The 19,811-nt window shown below is 41.6% G+C and overlaps 3 protein-coding genes across 5 annotated transcripts; 2 read left to right on the top strand and 1 right to left on the bottom strand.

Moving 5' to 3' along the window:
• Positions 1-280: 280 nt before the first annotated feature.
• psma4 (proteasome 20S subunit alpha 4) lies at positions 281-5,784 on the bottom strand. 2 transcript variants are annotated; one of them, XM_076287820.1, is made up of 9 exons: positions 5,687-5,784; positions 5,292-5,316; positions 4,682-4,724; positions 4,378-4,540; positions 4,082-4,159; positions 3,343-3,431; positions 2,295-2,425; positions 1,125-1,248; positions 281-517 (listed from the first exon to the last, which is right to left on the bottom strand). In XM_076287820.1, exons 2-9 carry the CDS (start codon positions 5,292-5,294, stop codon positions 363-365), a joined length of 786 nt encoding a protein of 261 aa, XP_076143935.1. In that variant the 5' UTR covers positions 5,295-5,316; positions 5,687-5,784; the 3' UTR covers positions 281-362. The 2 variants fall into 2 exon arrangements, with proteins under 2 accessions (XP_076143935.1, XP_076143936.1); XM_076287821.1 differs by having other exon boundaries at positions 5,292-5,342; positions 5,687-5,765.
• A 1,788-nt stretch (positions 5,785-7,572) lies between these two features.
• On the top strand, positions 7,573-11,435 carry slc25a44b (solute carrier family 25 member 44b). 2 transcript variants are annotated; one of them, XM_076287818.1, is made up of 4 exons: positions 7,573-7,759; positions 8,649-9,319; positions 9,642-9,769; positions 9,991-11,435. In XM_076287818.1, the coding sequence occupies exons 2-4, from the start codon at positions 8,692-8,694 to the stop codon at positions 10,180-10,182; spliced, it is 948 nt and encodes a 315-aa protein (XP_076143933.1). In that variant the 5' UTR covers positions 7,573-7,759; positions 8,649-8,691; the 3' UTR covers positions 10,183-11,435. The 2 variants fall into 2 exon arrangements, with proteins under 2 accessions (XP_076143933.1, XP_076143934.1); XM_076287819.1 differs by having other exon boundaries at positions 7,575-7,670.
• A 2,740-nt stretch (positions 11,436-14,175) lies between these two features.
• LOC143126339 (cellular retinoic acid-binding protein 1) lies at positions 14,176-19,027 on the top strand. The gene is made up of 4 exons (XM_076288229.1): positions 14,176-14,406; positions 15,653-15,831; positions 16,669-16,782; positions 18,769-19,027. The coding sequence occupies exons 1-4, from the start codon at positions 14,337-14,339 to the stop codon at positions 18,817-18,819; spliced, it is 414 nt and encodes a 137-aa protein (XP_076144344.1). The 5' UTR covers positions 14,176-14,336; the 3' UTR covers positions 18,820-19,027.
• Positions 19,028-19,811: the final 784 nt, after the last annotated feature.

Genomic DNA, 19,811 nt, shown 5'->3' with positions numbered 1-19,811 from the left:
GACAGGTCAGGACTCTGCCTCCACCTGCTGGTAACCACTTAACAGGCGAGCCAGAGTGGAGAAGGGAAAGGCTCCCATAGGATTTGGACTAAGGTTACGTCTAGCAGCTACTGCATATACTCCTATAACAATTCTCATTGCTCAACTCCATTCTTAACTGAAAGTATTATCACCAGTAGCCTTGTAAGCATTTTGTGCTCTGTACTGTGAGTGAATGGCCTTGGGAATTTGGAGGCAGAATCCATTGATGAATACTGTAGATAATGGCATCAGACAGACAGTGTTTCGAGACTTTTATTATAGAAAACTCAATCCAAACATATTTACTTAACACACATTTCCGATTAACTGCGTCTTTTGATTCACTTGTCTTTTTCCCGCTGCTCCTTCTCTTTCTTGTCTTTCTCAGCCTTGGCCTCCTCGGCCTCGTGCTTCTTGATGAGCTCCTCCACCTCTTTCTGTTTCAGCACTTTTATTTTGGTCTTTCCGTTCTCTCGTGTGAGGGTGGCAATCTCCACTGGAAACAAAGAGACGTGCATGCAGAGTTAGACGGTTGCCCTGCGAATACCACTCCCTCTTCACCAAACTCCTGCAAAACTCAGCAAAAATGTCCCATTCCTGGCTAACACTCATTCACATGTATATGCTTAGAAATGATCTGGCTGTTGATCATCTGTAAACTGATTAAAGCCATCTTTTAGCATTTTCTCGTTCGGTGATCAAAGTCAACGGTGGCACCAGTTGGGGGAGGGACCGTACTCTGACTGGTATAGTCAGTACTTACCCCTTCAAAACAAGCCACTGCCACTTGGGTCTTTTTTACGATCTAGCCAGAAAGAGTATAAAAAGCACTTTCCCAAAGCTATTAAGGTGGATTTTCACAGCTTTTGCATCTTTGTGCTGCTTTGTGACCCTGAGGCACAAATATCTGTCTATTTCACACTAACCAAGCTTCTCATTTCACTCTCACCATACAGTAGCTTTACACAAAGCAGATATATATAAAACAGTGTTAGACACGAAGATATGGGCTGCTTCTGAAAACCCAAGGGTAAATATAAGGCTGTACTTTTGTGATGTGGAAGAAGCAATAACAAAATGTATGTGTTGCAATTTAGCCATACCTTTTTCTGCAGACAGTTTGCTCACATCCATTGTCTTGTTGAGGACCTTAACTGCTAGTGCAAGTGCCGAGGACAGAGTCATCTCACCCTCTTTAAAATCCTGCTTCAGCATTGATACTGCAGCCTAAAACACAAGAGTAGGCTCAGAATCTAAACAACAAATCTAATCATATATTTATGCTAAATAATTTAAACTTAACGACATCTGTGTGAAACATCAAGAGCCTTTATTTAATCTTTTTTTATTTACCTGTAAAAACATATTCACACATGACATGGTGACATGGGCTCCGATGAAACCCTCAATTCAAAGTGCATGCAATGTTCTACATATTCTATACTCAAACTGGATTGATGAGATTCAAACCCATTCCCAGTGTATATGCTTACATACGTCACACAGGAGACAGTTCAACATTGTACAGAAGATGCAGATCTAGCTGCTAAATATTGAGTATACTATTAACTCATTGAATGCCAAGCTGATTTCGGAAGCTTTGTCCTAGAGTGTCAGCAATCTAGACCATTGTTGATGATTTTTGTACAGCCACAGCATATTCTGTTTTATAGCTATGAACACATACAATGGCTCGTTTAAAAAGTGAGACTTTAAGCTCTCAGTGGGTGCAAACCGTGTATTTCTACACGCCTCTGTTCCTGAGAAATCCCAAGCTAAACAGTGGCTAGTTTTCATCAAAATCGTTGTTTTTTCTAGAAATGGAGATATAACGTCTTTCATGAAATATGAAGTGTTGCCTGTAAACTTTACGGGAAGTGATCAGCGAGACCTGGCGAGACTGCCACCTAGTGATAGACCCACGAAAATGGCCTGGTTTTGAGATGACGTGCATGCGTCACTGATTCGACCCAAAGCGGCAACCGAGTCATGAAAACGCACAATCTGGACATTTTTTCATGAGTTTTCGATCGTCATATATTTCATTTCCATTCATCACAGAGTTCCCAAAATCACATAAGGTGTGTTAGAGTGTCTAGTTTCGTAATTTAAAAAAAAGCTAAAAACGTTTTTGCCACTCAACGCATGGGAAGGAAAAACTTAATATTACGTTTTTGGCACTCAATGAGTTAAACAAATGAAACAATCCAAAAATTTTTGTATACCGTTATGGGGAGTAATGGACTTTAATGTTGTATCAACAGAACACTTACCGCACTGTTGTTGCCAATGCATGTTGCTTTCCAGCCTCCATAGTTTCCACTTGGGTCACTCTGGTACAGCTGGAAGCCGTAGTGCTTATCCCAGCCCATGTACAACAAGGACACTCCAAAGGGCCGTTTCCCTTAGAATTACACATACTATTAGCTTTGATTTCAACATACTCTCTCACAAATATACACATTATAGCCCTGGAATTTAAACACACAGTACATTCCACAAATCCACAAATCCAAATTGTATTCCTACAGCCTTTAACACAGGGTGAAGACATTCAAACATATGAGCCATACAGTAGTTTCCGTAGTTAGCAGCAGGTAACCGCTAACTACCGGTAACTACTCAAACCAAACAGTATTAAAAGTCAGTAACATTTGAGTGTATTTGATCATGTTTATTTTGACATTTGTAACCTTCAAGTGACCATCTCAAGTTCCACATGAATGTCAAGTTAAGATAACAAAGAAGGATCTGTGGAATCAATTTTCATAGCCAACTAATTAAAAGGTGCTCTAAGCGATGTTACATGGTTTCTAAGCTAAGACATTTTTTGTCACATACAGCAAACATCACCTCACCATCTGCCTGTCCCCTAAATACACTGTAAAAAAACACAGCCTCTGCCTCAGCCCAGGCTTTAAAACAGCAACAAAAACAGCTTGGTGCACCCTGGACCATGAAACATAACACACTTTTCCAGCCATTCCAGTTAGCTCTCGGGTTTTGTCTGAACTTCAACAGAAGTGACGTTACCCGACATCGCCTAGAGCACCTTTAATATAATGTATTTTAACCAAATCTTCTATTTATCTCATACTAAAGTCATATGTAATTGATGTCATATAGATTTGCGCACATACTAACTGTTGGTTGTATTTTTGAGGGAAGACATATTAATGTTACTGATGGAAAAAGTGTTTTCATTACAACTACAAAAGTGGAAAATGGACCCATCTGAATAAAGGCAGGACATGCCATCCTCCTACACTTCATCTCACATGTTAACATCCAAGACAGAAACTAAAGCATCACTATACTTACCACCAAACTGTGTGTAGGCCTGTTTGATGTCACACAATGCTGTCACCAGTTGCTCACATGGGATAGGCTCTTGATATTGCAATAAATACCTGGTTAGAAGAAGAAAAGTTAACCTAGTTGGCATTGGAGTGATGTCTAGCAATGTCACCTGAACTGATACTTTGATGGCAAAATTCTGAAAATGTGGAATTACTACTACACATTTTTCCATAGGCAGGTTGGTACCATAGGTACCAGCCAGGGAAGCAATTCTTAAAGAATTGATGGGGGCAATATGCCTACAAGTATTCTAGTCTGCAAGGAAAACTTCCTTTGAGATTAGTGGTGTTAGAGCACCTATAGACACAACACCACTATGACTCAAAGTGTAGGTTATTTTGTGTTCAAGGCAGATCAGTGATTAAAAACTAGTCAGTTTTCAAGACAATGCTAAATGTGTCAGAAGATATGTCTTCAGCAGCTGAGTTGACATGGGACAAGTAAATATCTGTAACATAGAATATGCAAATGAGCTGAATGGGAACCCTCATTTTTGCTTTGTCAGTCTACTGGCACACATTTAGACCGTGTAACGAGATCATTTCAAACAATTTACATTGCGCAGAATTTTATTGGATATCACAAATTATGGAACTTCATTGACATTAGTATTGACCTGCCAAATTTAGCAATGTCATGTTAGGGACTAAGTGAATCGTCCCATCAATGGCAATGGCATCAGGAGCAAATATTCACTTACCTCTGTGCAATAAGTCTCAGCTCATTGGTCAACACATTAGCATCTGAGGTGATTCCAGCAACACTGCAGGCCATGTCCCTAGAAGAAACATGTAACCGTTGACAATACACACTACACTACAAAAGCGGTACACAGTAGTATCTTCATGTGTAAATGTAAGTGGGATGTAGTAATTATACATAATGTACTACACAAAACATTCAGATGTATAAACAGTGGAATCCAATGAGAAGATAAGCAGCGTGTAACATAAACATATACAATATAAAGCCAAGTACCAGTGGTGGAAGACTTACTCATTCAACTTGTAGATTTTCTCTGAGAAGAACACCTCATCCAGAAGTTTGTGGATGTTCCTCCTCTCTGCTGCCAGCAGCACACCATCATTAGCAAGAATTCCCAAGCAGGTACCAGCATGGCCGATAGCTTCCATGGCATATTCCACTTGGTACAAGCGGCCTGCAATTTACCAACCCATTAGTCTACCGCAAATTTTTCTCAAGCGGTTTATGTAAAAATTCAGCTGCACACTGGGTCCATATCACTGTGAGGATAGTGCTTATAAGTAGAAGCCTACTGTAACGTTTACATGGAACTTGCCTTCAGGTGAGAATATGGTCGTTCTTGAATCATATCTGCGGGACTGAAAATATATATTACGTTACATTATGGCTTTAGAGATGCAAAATGAACTAACATGGCTTCACTACTGCTAGAACAAAACACATGTAGGCGTGTTTTTGGATACATTTTGGATTTCTACGAATCAAGTACACTGACGTTTACTTACATGAAACTGGGCTACTAACGATAGCTAGTTGATACTGAAAATGAATACTTTAGATGTAACACCTAACCATTTCTAAAAATCATACAGAACTCGATCTGTCAAAGTTAGCTTACTAACTCATAAGGTTTGACGTTAGTCAACGATCCTTTATTACTTCACTTCAACCCTCCATGGTTTAATCAACCCATTTCCAAAATGTTGCTGTTTGTACAATACTGTTCTACAACACCGTTTCGCTTTCACTATAATGTCCATGATTAAGCATTCACTTGCAAGCTAGCTTTTGATACCTAACTCACTCGGCTTACATTTCCTAGCTAAAATAACTGACAGTAACATTAATGTTAATTGAGTAAACATTGATGTTAGATATTCATGATAACCTAAACGCTATGGTTAAAAATATTTTTAGTAACTTACCATGGTTGCCTATAATTATGTCGGCCTGCAATGTAAAAAAAAAACAATCAACTAAAAAAAAAAAAAGGATCATGTGAAATAGAAAATGTTTAGCTGTGGTCTTTTAAAGCTACCTTTTAACATTTAACGTTATCATTTTTCACGTTTAATAGTTAACGTTACGTTAGCCTATGGCTACGATAAATCTACGGTAGCACCACCAGTCATGCTAGCAGAGACATTTGCTTTATACTGAAAGGCTGGGTTAGCTAAGCCTAGCCGGCTAAATAGCAATGTTACACCAAATTATTTGGCTACTTGCAAGATAGGAACACAGCTCAAAGTGCTCACACCTGTTAGTCAACCTTACAGAAATGATGCAGCCTGGTATGAATAACTGCTATGTTATCTCTTACCTCGTTACTACACGTTAGTTAGCTGGCTACTTCCTTGAGGCCAAAAGCAAATGTTAGCCGCTCTTGACTCAACAAAATATTTCTTTTTCTTTCCTCGTGTAGAGATAGCCTATTGTAGTTCTGTGTCTTTACCGCCACCTATTGGATTGGGGTGGTGCTAGACTCCACAGACATTTTAGGGGGAACGGCACTAGGGACATTGAAAAACGAAAGTTTCACAGACCTGCATTCAGTGCATGTATATTTTCTGTTGAAAACATGCCTTTTTTTACATTATGTAAATGATTAGATGTGGGGAAATAACACAAAAATAGCAGAGTATGTTTCATTTAACTCATGTTTTTTTCCTGCTTTAGTTGGCAAGTTCTCTCTTTCTCTGTCTCTCAACATTTTCAGCTAGTTGGAGTAGCAACAAGTGTGTCTACATATACCAAGAAAATATATTTGAAGATCATAGCAGTAATATCTGAAAATGTGTCAGAAAGAAGCACATCCATAGCTAAACATGTTTTAAAAGCACAGACTATGGGCATAGTCATATCAGACAAAAACATCACCATATTCCATACCAAATAAAAACATTAACCTATGCTTGTGAATTTAAACGCACCTCTCTTTTGGGCTTACAGTGTGAGCTGGAGTGCCAATATTCCCAGTGATGGTGTCGTAATTTTAGGAAAGATACATAGGCTTAAGGACTTGGTCTAATCAATTGGGCAGCCGTGGCCTACTGGTTAGCACTCTGGACTTGTAACCAGACAGTTGCCAGTTCAAGCTCCAACCAGTGCGCAACGGCTGAAGTGCCCTTGAGCAAGGCACCTAACCCCTCACTGCTCCCCTAGTGCTGCTGTTGTAGCAGGCAGCTTACTGCGCTGGGATTAGTGTGTGTTTCACTAATTCACAGATTGGGTTAAATGCAGGGATCAAAAGAGTATATATACTTATACTATTTAATCAACATATTATGTTGCCTTTTGTCAGACAGAAATCCGCAATCTTTATTTCAATGTCTTTCCTCATTGTTTATAGCAGTGGTTCTTAACTTTATAGCAGTGGTTCTTAACTTTTTCTGTCATTCCCCATTGGAGGTGGGGAATTTTCAAGCACCACCTGACCCCATCAACCTAGCAAAAGGATAATGTTAAAAAAAAATTTTTTTTGCATTTTGGTTCCACTTCCCGTTTCGGTCTGCTGGATCAGATGTCATTTTAATCTGTTTATGACTCGTATGTTTGTGTGTGGCTATTTTGTTTTGAAGATTAATTTTGAAGAGACACCTGTCATGTCTCTATTTCCCACTAGTGGGGCCTGTTCCACACTTTGAGAACCACTGTTTTTCGGCACCCCAGATAGGTTCTGGTTAGGCTACAAGTATACCTATAGCTAAACCAATTCCTTATTGCAGAGCACATCCCAGACAGCAGTTTATGGAAGAGATGTGGCCTGATCTGGTGTGGATGAAGCAAGCCCGTATCAGATCAGGCATCAGCTTGTTCACTATCTGGGATTCCTAGTTCTCAAACCACTTTTTGAGTGGGACCCCATTCCTAGCGTCCCTCACACAGAGGTCAAGTTAATTGAGCCCCACATGACATATGCCTCACACCCTGAACCCCCAGGTTAGGTTGAAACCTGTCTGTGGGGCCCCAGTACCCCTTGGGCTTGGCTAGGAGGAAAGATGTTTTGACTGCTTTCTTTATTTGCTACACTGAATAAACCTTTTAAGGAAGGCTAGGGAGTCATTGCTTACACTGGAAATGGAATTTGACCAATTGCATTTTAACTGTGTGTACACATACTGTCAAATCGAAACCAACCTGTCAGTGTGAAATACTGTCAAAGTAAGTTGTGCATCATGTTACTGTATCAGCTTGTACCCCGATCCTTGTCTTTCTATTCATTGACCTTTCACCTTTAGTGGTGTGTCGGGTCAGAGCCCAATCATTGGATGTCGGAGCGGCATGACATTCGGGATGCATGAATGGTAACTGTAATGGTTAATTTGTCACGTACACAATGCTATAACGTAGTCAATTTAGAGATGGGTTCCGAATGAAGAATTTGTCTAGCGTGGTAAGTCTTTTATAGTGACTGATTTTTAAGGTCGTTCTCCATTGTATGGCTAGCTCACGTTCATTAGCCAACCAGCTATCAAACTGGTTTTGTGAGCTAATAGTGCTTTTGTGAGAGTTCCCTGTACGACATTTTGTTGTTATACCTTTAAATTAATATAGGAAGCTTGTAATTTGCAATTTAGCATTAAAACCAGTGAAGAAATGTGGCATGTAATGCAAGAGCTAAAGTCAGACATGGCGCTGGGGAACACTGTGTCCTGAAACCTGTGAGCTAACTTTGCTAAGTAGCTTGCTTGCTAATAACGTTAGCTAGCTAGCCAGTATTAGGTAACTTACACGGAACTAAACGGTGAGCATACAGCAGTACAAAGACACTTGATACTAACCGGTAGAACAGTACAAAATGCATTGTTTACACTTTACAAATATGAGATCTGGCTAGTAAGTGGGTTAATTTCCTGTTATGGAAAGACACCCAGCTAGCTGGGTGGCATGGATTTGGTTTAGTTATCGATACCTTCACCAGAGAGGGATCTTTGCCTTCACCTCTTTGCTTCAGGCTAGCTGCTAGCATTTGGTGGAAGTTGTGAGGTTAGCTATCCATGCTGTGGTTACATCACAACGTAATTTAGTAGAAGGAAATCATACCCAGCAAATCCCCGTGAATTTTACACGTACGAGTTTTAACGTTAATTAATTAATTATTTGACCCTCTAACCTAACGTTATGCTCATGTTTGCCACCGGTGCCCTAAAGGCAGACCACTTGAACCAATAAGGCTAGTCATGTCGAGACTTGCAGTTTGGAGAAAAAGGTCAAATCTTCTAAATTCTGCAAAAAAAAAAAACCCCAACTGTGACATTGTTTGATATGTGTCTGTTTTGTAGACAAGTTGCTGAAATCTGATGTGGGGTGCTTTAAGGAGCGAGGATGCAACAGAAGCGGAATATTCAGATCATAGAATGGGAGGACCTGGACAAGAGGAAGTTCTATTCCTTTGGGGTCTTCATGACCATGACCATTCGGGCCACGGTATACCCTGCCACCCTCATCCGCACCAGGCTGCAAGTGCAAAAGGGGAAGTCCCTCTACAATGGAACACTTGATGCCTTTGTCAAGATCTTGCGAGCCGAGGGCGTGAGGGGCTTGTACCGCGGATTCATGGTCAACACCTTCACCCTCATCTCAGGCCAGGCGTATATCACCACTTATGAGCTTGTGCGCAAGTATGTCTCCACCTACTCTAGTAACAATACTGTCAAGTCATTGGTGGCGGGAGGCTCAGCATCTCTGGTGGCCCAGAGCATCACTGTCCCTATAGATGTAATCTCCCAGCAGCTTATGATGCAGGGCCAAGGGGAACATCTGACACGCTTCCGCATCAAGCCAAAGATGGTGGGGGCAAAGCACAAAGTCACTTTTGGCCAGACTAGAGACATTATTGCCCAGATCTTCGCAATTGATGGGCTTCGGGGATTCTACAGGGGCTACATGGCGTCGCTCCTCACCTACATCCCAAACAGTGCTGTCTGGTGGCCTTTCTATCACTTTTATGCAGGTATGGATTCTGAATTTCCCTGTTGCAGTGAGGTGCTTCTTGAAAATCAAGCAGTACACTGACCTATTCAGAGACTGATGGTTCTCTTTTAGGCACACCTTATAAGCAAAGTTAGACATTGGTTGAGTAGTTTAAAGCTGTATAACTATTTATGACGGCTGATAACTTCAGACAGACATTTACCTTAAAATTCATCTATACTCCGTTGCAGTGACACTGTATGTTGTGAATGAGTCGGGGTGTGAATGCTTCTTTGTAATTACATTTTGTACATGGCTAGTGATTCCTCACTTTTCTAAACCATTTTGTGTCTCTCCCACAGAACAGCTATCGAAAATGGCACCTAGTAATTGCCCCCATCTGGTTCTGCAAGCCATGGCCGGACCTCTAGCTGCAGCTACTGCCTCCACAGTTACAAATCCAATGGATGTTGTCAGAGCCAGAGTCCAGGTAATTTACAGGGCTGAGATTTAAATTTGACACTAGCCATGTTTATGTAATTCTAACAACACTGCACATTGTGTTATATAAACCTCATTCTGTAACCACAACAACTGCCATTGTTTATAAAAGTGTTGACAAAGTTGACATTGACACTGTCTGTATTAAGTAACATGATATGTTCTTGACCCAGTATTGAATCCGATTGAATCTGGTTCTCCTCTGCACAGGTTGAAGGCAGGTCCTCCATCATTGTGACATTTAAGCAGCTGATAAGAGAAGAAGGATTCTGGGGAATGACCAAGGGACTGTCGGCCCGCATTATATCCTCCACACCCACAGCGATAGTCATGGTGGTCGGCTATGAGACGCTGAAAAAACTGAGTCTCCGACCAGAGCTGGTAGACTCCAGACACTGGTAGAGGACATCTTGTGTACTTGCCCAGTCGAGCCTGTACCGACCCAGTAATGACTCCTCTAAACACCTCATCCTTTGTCAGTCAGCCTTTTAAAACTTTGTTGCCTTGTGATATTTCATTGTGTGGTGGAGACCATTTTTACTTTTGTTTGTGATGAAGGAAGAGATGGAGAAGCCTCAGTGTTGCAAGCATACTTTGAGCTCTGTCTGCATCAGTCTGCCAGACAGAGTCTGGGTGATGTGTAGAATGTGTACGCTTAGCTCTCACTCAATATTTTCAACCCCTTACCAGATGTGGACATTTTTAAACAAGACATGGATTTAGTACACATTCATTATTCTAAATTGTAAACCAACTTTGTTTTTTAAACTGGGTAAGAACACAATTAGGATTTGTAATTTTATGAACTGTACAGTTGTGTACCCCATTCCAGATGTGTGTATATTGTGCTAAACTGGGTGTTGAACATGTCATTGCCACCGGTTCTGAGTGTGATGTATTTTTTGTTGTTGTTGCACATGAAAAGATGTATATCAAAATGACCAAACATCAAATTTGCTGGAGTAGGCATCTCTCTGATTACTTAGCTGATCGTTCAAGTGTAATGTCACAAAGAAAGGACTCTAAAAATGGATTAGACCAAAAATGGGCCCTTGAGTGAGGAATCATGTTCTTTCGTGAGCAGTAGTACATAAAACAATGTTATGTGTGTGAGCAATCCTTGTCAATCACTTGTGTATGTGTGTATTCCCCTAGATCAATGTGCATACAAAGGACTATTGAAACCAAGACGTGTCACGTGCTCTAGTTGAATTTATATGTGACATACCGATCATTGGAACAGTTTGCTGTAAATTAAGTAGTCACAGACAAATTGTGTGTTTGAATCCTGTGTCTTTACCCAACACCAGGTAATGCATACATCTCAGATAAGACTTTTCCATTGTGCCACAAACTCTTAACCCCATTTTACAGTTTAGTGATGGTAGTAAGAAGTGGCCTTTCCTCTCCACAATTCTTTTCAGCTCTTGGACCATTTGCATAGCACCAGGTGTTTAGATTGGACTGCACAGTAAGCATTGTGTGTTGGAAAGGTCAGGAAGGCAATGAATGATGTTGGAATGATGGACGCTGAGTGGAATGTGGTGCTTCCTCCCCCTGCTGTAATGCTGTTTTGGCCCTGTAGAGGGCACAGTAAGAGGAAGCTAACCCCTTCAGCAAGGGCTGTGCACTGAACTAATAAACCTTAACACTGATCTTTGTTGTGAATCATGGTTTAGCTCATTGTGAAAATTCATGATGCAATACAGATGAAAAGTAATGATGCTCAAAGAGACTAGCCGTGGCCATGTGCTGCAGTGCAGTGATGTCAGAAGCAGACCTTATCACATAGCTCTTGGGATGCAATAGTGAGTGTTTGAAAGAGTGTGATTGTATTGATATATTAAAATGATGTGTGATATAGGCATATTATTTACTTGACCTTATAGACAGTAGAACAAATGTCTGGTTAACCTTTGACCCATTACCTCCTTATTTAGGTGGGAATTCAATGAAATATGAGCGCCTCAGAAGGAAGACACTAATGTAGGACCACTGTCCTTGTGGGAAGACAAGAAGGCCTTAAACGTAACAGTGGAACTAAGTGTCACAGGTTTCACCAGAGTTTCATCATCTGACTTACCTTTCATGTTTTACAAGGGGGATGGTCTGGAATAAAGAGCTCCACTTGCCTACTGCTGAGGAGGACCCTGTCTGTGAAGAAGAAGACAATGTGAGTCTTGTTTTGGCGGATTTCAAAAGCTTGAAAAGCTCCTGATTGATATCCCATTTTTAAGATACTTTATTACTGGTCAGCAGAATCTGCTCAGGTGACAGATTTCTTTGCAGCAACCTTGTAGCACATGACAGGCCTTTCACTTGGATAAAAAGGCAATTAATATTAGGTGTTAGCACTGGCCGCTCTTTGACGGGGGGTAGGGACGCGTGAGCAGTGTGCCACCTCCACTGACATCTCTGCTCAGAGGTTAAACGTAGATAAATGATCATCAGTGCGGGATGGGGAGATGGAGGAGCTTTTAAGAAAGTGCTCCCAAACCATACGGGAGGTTGGGGGCCAGCGAGGAGGTTAGGGTGGGACCACTCCCTCAGGGAGTGCAATGACCAATGGACAATCACACGGCTGATGGGAAAACAATGACATTAGGTGCACCAAATGGCAACTGCCCACCGTAAAGGCTCCAAATACTTAATTTCCAAATGAAGCTGTGGCAGAAGGGTCTGTCTCTTCTGTTGGTTTGCCCGGAAAGACAGATGGCCACCATTAAAACAATGCTACTTGATTGGCTGTAACGTAATTAAATGTCGCCTATCAGGCTCAGTGGAATTAGCAAGCACTCCCTTAGAGTTGGGAACTGACCCAACTAATCACCGTTACAAAGAGGTTACACAAAGGGGTCGGATGATTACACTATTTCTATCTTTGGGTCACATGTGTTGGTAAGATAGATTTTATTCAGCTAATTTATTTTGGGGGCAGGGCCAGTTTGCTCTGAGTATTTTAACACTGCCACAAGAATTCATGAATTAAAAAAAAAAAAACACCTGGATTTACTGAGCTCAGAGAAAGCATTTGTCACTTTGGACAACTGCATCATTTCCTCTTTGAAACAAAGTAGAGTTACTCAACGTCTTCGGTATTGCTGGTATGCATAACTAAAGTGAACCAAGCCAGAGCCTTTTTCACAATGTACCGATCCTTAGATTTTCTCTATCATAACATTTAAACTTTACACACAGACTGGCAAAAAACTTTGTGGGTGACATCATAATTTTGGTCAGTCTGTCAAAATTCAAAAGTCTGTCAACAAGTTCAGTCTGGTTGCCCTATATACATACAAGCGAGAACTGAAGCTATTCATCTTTAGGATGGCTTTCTCACACAACACTTTCTCGGCCCCTCTTAAAAAAACGACATCTGAAGACCAAACCCAAATTCATTGACTGATGGCACAAACAGCGGCCACAGAAAAAGCACTGGGGGGGATAGACGGCTCCATGCCTTTTACCGGACACTTCCTGGGAGGAATGACAAAGTGCTCCCTGCCCCTTCTGTACATTAATTATCAGCTGCTGTCTGGGAGGCACTTTGTCAAAGAGATTGATGAAGAGCCATCAGAAAAGGAACAAATCAGGCTTGAGGGGAGGGAGAGAGAGAGAAGATCTGTGCCCCCCGCTCTCCTGGGGCCCCCAGTGTAGAGTGGAGGAGGTGGGATGGCGGGGGGAATGAATCAGCCTTCATGGGAAATGCGCTGAGAACCTGCTCCAAGCGGTTCGGTGGTGCCATTTTCAAAGGCGGTTATAGGCTCAATCTCTGCTCTCAATTTGAGATCATCAGTGCGTGAAAAGTTTATGGACTTCATTGTTGCCTCTCCATCACAAATGTGTGGCAATGGGGAAGTATTTTTAAAGACTTCCAGGGCATGTTTAATTCTAGATGTAGATGCAATTATACCGTCCAAAAATATGCACAGTTCAGTAGACAGACTTGAGCCTATTCTCAGATACCAGTCTATTTTATGTTTGTTTTTCATGAATATTTCACCACATATAGTCCTAAAATGGCTCAATGTTGCTATGCCATTTGAACAATTGAAGGAGCAGCATGCAAACTATATTACCCCAGTGCATAACAATGAATAGCTTGTGGTGAGAATAGTATGGCGCTTTTAAAGTACCCATGGGCTTCCTCATACTCAGTCAGTCCAGATGCACTTAAGAATATAACATACAAAGCTGACATCTATTATATCACCATTAAATCATGAGCAGACAATGACAGGGCTGGAAAGAGAGGAGGTCTGCAGATAGAGTCTGCTCCTGTGAACCACTGCCACCTTTGAGTAATGAGAAGGCTTTCCAGGGGGAGGGAACTTTGACTCATGTTCAATACACATGCTATGACTAGTGGTCCAGAGAGAGAGGGTGAGACAGAGAGACAGGGAGACAGACACAGAGAGAGAGGAAGAGAGAGAGAGAGAGAGAGAGAGAGAGAGAAAGGATACAATAGGAGTACCGGCGAGAGAAGGAGGAAGCGCAAAGAGCCGCAAAACTGCGAAACCGATTTGCTCTTTTTATTTTAAACCAAGCCCATAAAAATGCCCAATTTCGCAGGCACCTGGAAGATGAGAAGCAGTGAGAATTTTGACGAGCTCCTGAAAGCCCTGGGTAAGCCATTTAGTGTTATTTCTTCCATTCTGCCATCCCAGCCGATGCACAGATTTGTTCATATCTCTGTAACATTTCATCAATCATAGGGGACCATGGTGCGGATCAGTCGCTTGCATTCGGTGCCAGTGGCTGGATTGCTTTTGTTTGCGCCTTTGTTTTCTCAGGCTGGCTGTTGTTCCTAGATTAAGGCGTCTCACGTTTTATTGGAAAGGCTCTCATGTGCTCCCAGTTTAATTGCTCTGTATATTATACCGCTTATGAATGATCACTTTAATCTTAAACTGAACTACATGGACACTGACAGGAAAAAAGACATTACTTTGAATTATGGTAATGCATAGAGTGGTCTGATGGTGAATTGAAAATACTCACTCGCACTTCAACCTCTGTCGTGTTATCTGAAATGACAATGAGTTGAGATATTGTTCTTGGCTGAGCAGACTGGGAGTTGTCTGAACCCAGCTATGTTTCTGACAGCACAATAAACACATATTGGGCTGTCATCTAATCACGGGGGCCATCCAAGTGCTCTCATTTGTGCTGGAAAGCACACAGAGACAGCCTGAGAAAGTGTCTTTTTTGATGTCCTGGGAAGCACACTGGAGCCAGAGGCATATTCCTCACAAGGAAACAGTTTATAACCCAATTGTTTATCAGTGAGCCATGCCAGAGGTGGATATGGTAGCGTGGAGTCACTGAGTCCGCGAAGAAACCGTGCAAAACCACCACCCCAGACATTCCTTTTATTCAGCACCTTGTCATTGCACACCCTTGTTTGCAACATCTGCTGATAACAATCTCATTTGGAGTGCCGTGATACCTCTGCATAGAGGAAACTGCATACCAATGCTATGTGAGATCCATGGTAAAAAAGTAAGTCACTCTTCACATTACTGTGGATGTATAAACACACTGTCATTTGCATGTGTTACAGATAATATCTGCAGAAATTCAAATCTGTAAAAAGCTTTTCATGTACAGTAACTGGCCCCATTTTCTTAAATGTGAAGAATTGAAGAGACATTCCAGCATTTTTAATATTATCACATAAAAGAGTTTTGGGCACTCTACTATGCATATGTGAATGACATGAAAATAGATTGACTGATTAGGGTAAGCATATCCCATCAACCCAAGTATCCTTTAATGTAATTCTCTTTTGCAGGAGATCTCACTTGTGACATGGTTTGTATATATGTACAGGGTCTCTAATTATTATTGTGAAATGTCATTGACTTCATAGGAGTGAACGCCATGTTGAGGAAGGTGGCAAATGCAGCTGCATCCAAACCTCACGTGGAGATCCGGCAGAATGGTGATCAGTTCTACATTAAGACCTCCACCACTGTACGCACCACCGAGATCAACTTCCACGTCGGTCAAGAGTTCAATGAGGAGACAGTGGACGGTCGGAAATGCAAGGTAATCCAGCCTGCGCCAAGCTGTCTGAAAGAGCTGATCTCCTCGTAGAACCATTTAATGAATATATTTATATATTAATATGTTTGCATTCAAATGAAGGACCGCTTGCGAGCATGATGTGCGCATTAATATGATATCTCCAAACATGAAACCTTTTTCTTCCTCATCCTCTTACTGGTTGTTCACATAAAACTGTTCCACATAGGAAATGGCATATTGATTTTTTAAGTAAAGACCACATTATTGAACATCACATGATCTCACTGTTAAGGTAATCAGCATTAGCCCATCATTATCTCACTCAAACAGCTTAGTGCATGATGGCCCCTGTATAATAATGGAGAACTACACTGGGATCACCTCTGGCCTTTGCAACTCGAACCCAAAAGCTAACAATCCCACCACCTCATTCCAAGCATGACACTGGCTTGGCTAGAAAAGAAATATCTTTCAAGCCTCATCCCTAAATCCACCCATTTTGGACAGATAAAGCAGACAGTTTAGCGAGTGCTTACATAGCCACATTTTCATTTGAACATAAAATATGTGGTGTCTGGTTAAGCACAACAAAACTCTGTTCATGCATGGGAATAAATGACAATATGAGTACATGCCAAGGAGATATATGATTCTGAACAGAGTAATATCCTCCATTTAAACACTTCTCTCGCTCCATTCCAGTAACCTACAGTTGTTATTTTTGGGTGCTGCATTGTGGTGGAGATCAAGTCCAGAACATACATTTATTCTCAAACGCCTCAGCTTCTCACAATGGTTGTGCAATGGACACATGTACTGTATTTTTTGAGAGTTGATTTGAATCATCTGATTTTACAGAGTCTGCCAATATGGGAGACTGAAAACAAGATCTATTGCAAGCAGACTCTTTTGGATGCAGGAGGCCCAAAAACATTCTGGACAAGAGAGCTGAAGGGAGATGAGCTTATTCTGGTAAGTTGTTTCCAATTAGTTTGTTTTGCTCTGTTTTATTGAAGTTAACCATAAACTTGATAATTAGACCTGCCATATGTGTTCTACTGACAGCAATTACCACATGTCAAACCCACGGCAGTAAATTTGACTTCTGAGGGGAAACGAGGGTGGCACAGTGCCTGGAGCATGTATATATATATATATATATACAACTTAATTAAAATGTGTTCTTACAGCTCCTTCCTCGTCATGGCTTTGCCTTACATGGTATGCTTTGAAACACACTGTACTAGCTGAAGCGATTGATGGTACTTTGCTGACAGCTGTAGTCTCACATGAGGTACTGGTTAAAAGAGAAAGCCATGCCCTTTCTCGTGCACTTGCATGCATCAGAAACACCTCTTTCATTGTTTTCCCCTCGACCCCAAAATAATGCAAAGAATTTACAGGTGGCACGCACATGGCTTGTCTAATTTTACAGACCAGATGGACAATAGTAAAAAAGGTACCCGAAACAGTTAAGTCCATTTTATTAGTGTTGGAAATACCCTCTTCACCGCTTCTTTGTAATCCCTTTGGGATATCAATACTGTCTTTCCCTGGCACTGAGGGCTTGACAAAGCCGAGCACAGCAGTTTACCAGACAATGCAGTCATTTTACATCAGGGAGAAATCCAATGGAAGATTTCAAGATCCATCAGTCAAAGCTGCAATCGAACCAGTGAGCGGTCCAATAAACAGCATAAGTCCTTCATGGGACATGTTTGGGAAAGCATAGCCATTGTTAGTAGGTTCCCTGTTATTATGATAAATGAGCTTGGACATCACCCCTGCTGTGTCCAGGTCTTCTGCATGATTGCACTTAAATACTTTACAGTGAAGTCATTCAAACCTCATTCTGAGTTAAGTCATAACATGGCTGGAATGTATTTGTTTTTGTTCTACAAAAGTCTTGAGCTGTCTGTGCCAACTGTAATAGTCAGTTGCATAAATTACCATTCGGAGCATGCAAAACACCCAACCATTACATCTTGTTAGACAACAGTAAATTAGATGCTTGTCATGCAGACGTTGAGTTGAGCAGAGCCGCTACAGTATGGCTGAACAAAGGGATCGGATCTGTTGGACCATAAAGTTACAATGATCCCGGCTGATATCAAAGAGGCCCAGGAGCTGATGAGAAAATTGAGTTACCAAGAGGGGAGTGAATCATGCATAATGCATTTCTCCTCCTTTCCTCTCATCATCAAACCCCTTATAACTTTATACGGCTGAGCTGGAAAGTATCCTCTCCAGAATATACAAAGGTCATCTTCAAGGAGAGAATTTATGTGGTGGAACATTCTAGAATTTCTCAGTCTCATATAACCGCCCACTTTGAAGAGCAGATTGACGAAAAGGAAATAACTGAAAATGAACTGCAGATACAAATCGTTGTGTGGCCTCATATTGTTCAATTAGATCTCATGTCCTCAGCTTCTTCTCTCCAAAGGTAGGCTTGCGTGCATGTGAAATCATATGGGTCCATTAGTAGGAGGCTGGCATTAATGTGCAGGGCTGGCTATGGGGGCCGCTGGCTGTGACCCATGCGAGACAGCGCTAATGTGGTTCATTGATCATGTCTCATAGCAAAATGCCAATGGTGAGGTGGGCCCTGACAGTCCTTCGGCTAATGTCTCCCAGGACACCAGGCCGGGCAGCAGATGGCCCATCTTAACACCATTCTTTTAAAGGCCGTGCTCGTCTCTCTGTCCCTCATTTCCTGTTCTGGGGCGCAGATGCTCGGTGGTGCTGACAGCAGTTCCATTTCTCTCACCCTAGTGCTTCTCAGACTCAAATAAATCTACAAACTCAACACGCTGCAGTCTGAACATCTACTACTTCTCTGTGTGGCTCTCCCCCATGCTGGTGGTTGGTATATGGGCTGGTAAAACCTTGTAAAATGCTAATGGTGAAATAGTGAATCTGTGAAGATGTTCATGGTTGATTTTCCTGTCTTCCCAGACCTTTGGAGCCGATGATGTGGTGTGTACACGGGTCTATGTCCGGGAGTGATTGACCTTTGACATATGGAGTAATTTGCAGTCTACAGTGCCAGTCAGAACAACCCCTAACCATGTGGCTAGTCTCTGCACACACAAGACAAAATTCTGCTTTCTAAACATGCTTATCATTTTATAAATTCAGTACTTTGTGTAAACGGAAAACTTCTGGAGAGCCTCCCAGTTACAAACACTAACAATAAAAACAGTTACAATTTGAATCATTTATTCTGTGGGGAGTTGTCTGTTAATGTTGTCTGTTGTATGTTCTGTGAAATTGAAATCAACAAGGCATCCAAGTATCATGTTTCTAAACTCATCTACACATTACATTCCAGTTACACCTTATACATCCTATCTTTGGAATGATGGTAACAAACTCTTTCCTCCTGGCCCATGTGATGGAGACCTCCACTATCCCAAGGTTCCCATGTGTCTGCTGAAATAATGACTCATTGACCAACAGCAGGCAGAAGGTTATAACGTACTGGAGATTAAAGCCAGCCGTGCAGGAAGTACACATTAGATGGTCTCTGGGTGTGTGTAAAACAGCTGTCCTCTGTTGACTTCCAAGGATAACAAGCTCAACATTATATCACTCATGGGGACACCAGACTGGATGAACCCCAGATCTGCACAGACTGGTGTGTGTGGCGGATATCGGGAACTTGACCTCGTTTTGTTTATCTGTCTTTTACTTCTCCTCCGAGAGCTCTGGTTCCAGCCCTAATCTAACACACCCAATTGCACTTGGCAGTCTCAAGACCCTTGATTTATGTCTCTAAACACCATCCATATGGTAATAATACTGATTAGAAAAAATCAGTCCGATGCTACAAAGCAAAAGAATAGGCAACATTTCAGGGTTTTTTTATGCGTGGTCTCTGAGGAAGGGGAATTCAGTCTGAGGGTGGGTGGTGCCGGAGAAATTAAATGTAGGATGAGGGGTGTAGCTTTGAGTTGAGGTAGAAGTGGATCAAAGTGATATACCACATCAACCAATCC

Source organism: Alosa pseudoharengus, unplaced genomic scaffold (genome assembly GCF_046254945.1).
Source record: "Alosa pseudoharengus isolate Yale_2024_CS ecotype anadromous, Long Island Sound unplaced genomic scaffold, YU_APseudo_1.1 YU_APseudo_1.1_scf_16, whole genome shotgun sequence".
In the NCBI taxonomy this organism is placed as follows: Eukaryota; Metazoa; Chordata; class Actinopteri; order Clupeiformes; family Clupeidae; genus Alosa; species Alosa pseudoharengus.
The sequence above is the reverse complement of the archived record's forward strand: the minus strand, read 5'-3'. Positions and strand labels throughout refer to the sequence as shown.

Coding starts and splice junctions, on each gene's coding strand:
- slc25a44b (XM_076287818.1), top strand. CDS start 8,692: ATGCAACAGAAGCGGAATATTCAGATCATAGAATGGGAGGACCTGGAC. Junction 9,320..9,641: donor TTTCTATCACTTTTATGCAG/GTATGGATTCTG, acceptor TCTCTCCCACAG/AACAGCTATCGAAAATGGCA. Junction 9,770..9,990: donor TTGTCAGAGCCAGAGTCCAG/GTAATTTACAGG, acceptor TCCTCTGCACAG/GTTGAAGGCAGGTCCTCCAT.
- psma4 (XM_076287820.1), bottom strand. Junction 3,432..4,081: donor CTGAGACTTATTGCACAGAG/GTAAGTGAATAT, acceptor TCTTCTAACCAG/GTATTTATTGCAATATCAAG. Junction 2,426..3,342: donor GGCCTACACACAGTTTGGTG/GTAAGTATAGTG, acceptor TGTAATTCTAAG/GGAAACGGCCCTTTGGAGTG.
- LOC143126339 (XM_076288229.1), top strand. CDS start 14,337: ATGCCCAATTTCGCAGGCACCTGGAAGATGAGAAGCAGTGAGAATTTT. Junction 15,832..16,668: donor TGGACGGTCGGAAATGCAAG/GTAATCCAGCCT, acceptor CTGATTTTACAG/AGTCTGCCAATATGGGAGAC. Junction 16,783..18,768: donor AGGGAGATGAGCTTATTCTG/GTAAGTTGTTTC, acceptor CTGTCTTCCCAG/ACCTTTGGAGCCGATGATGT.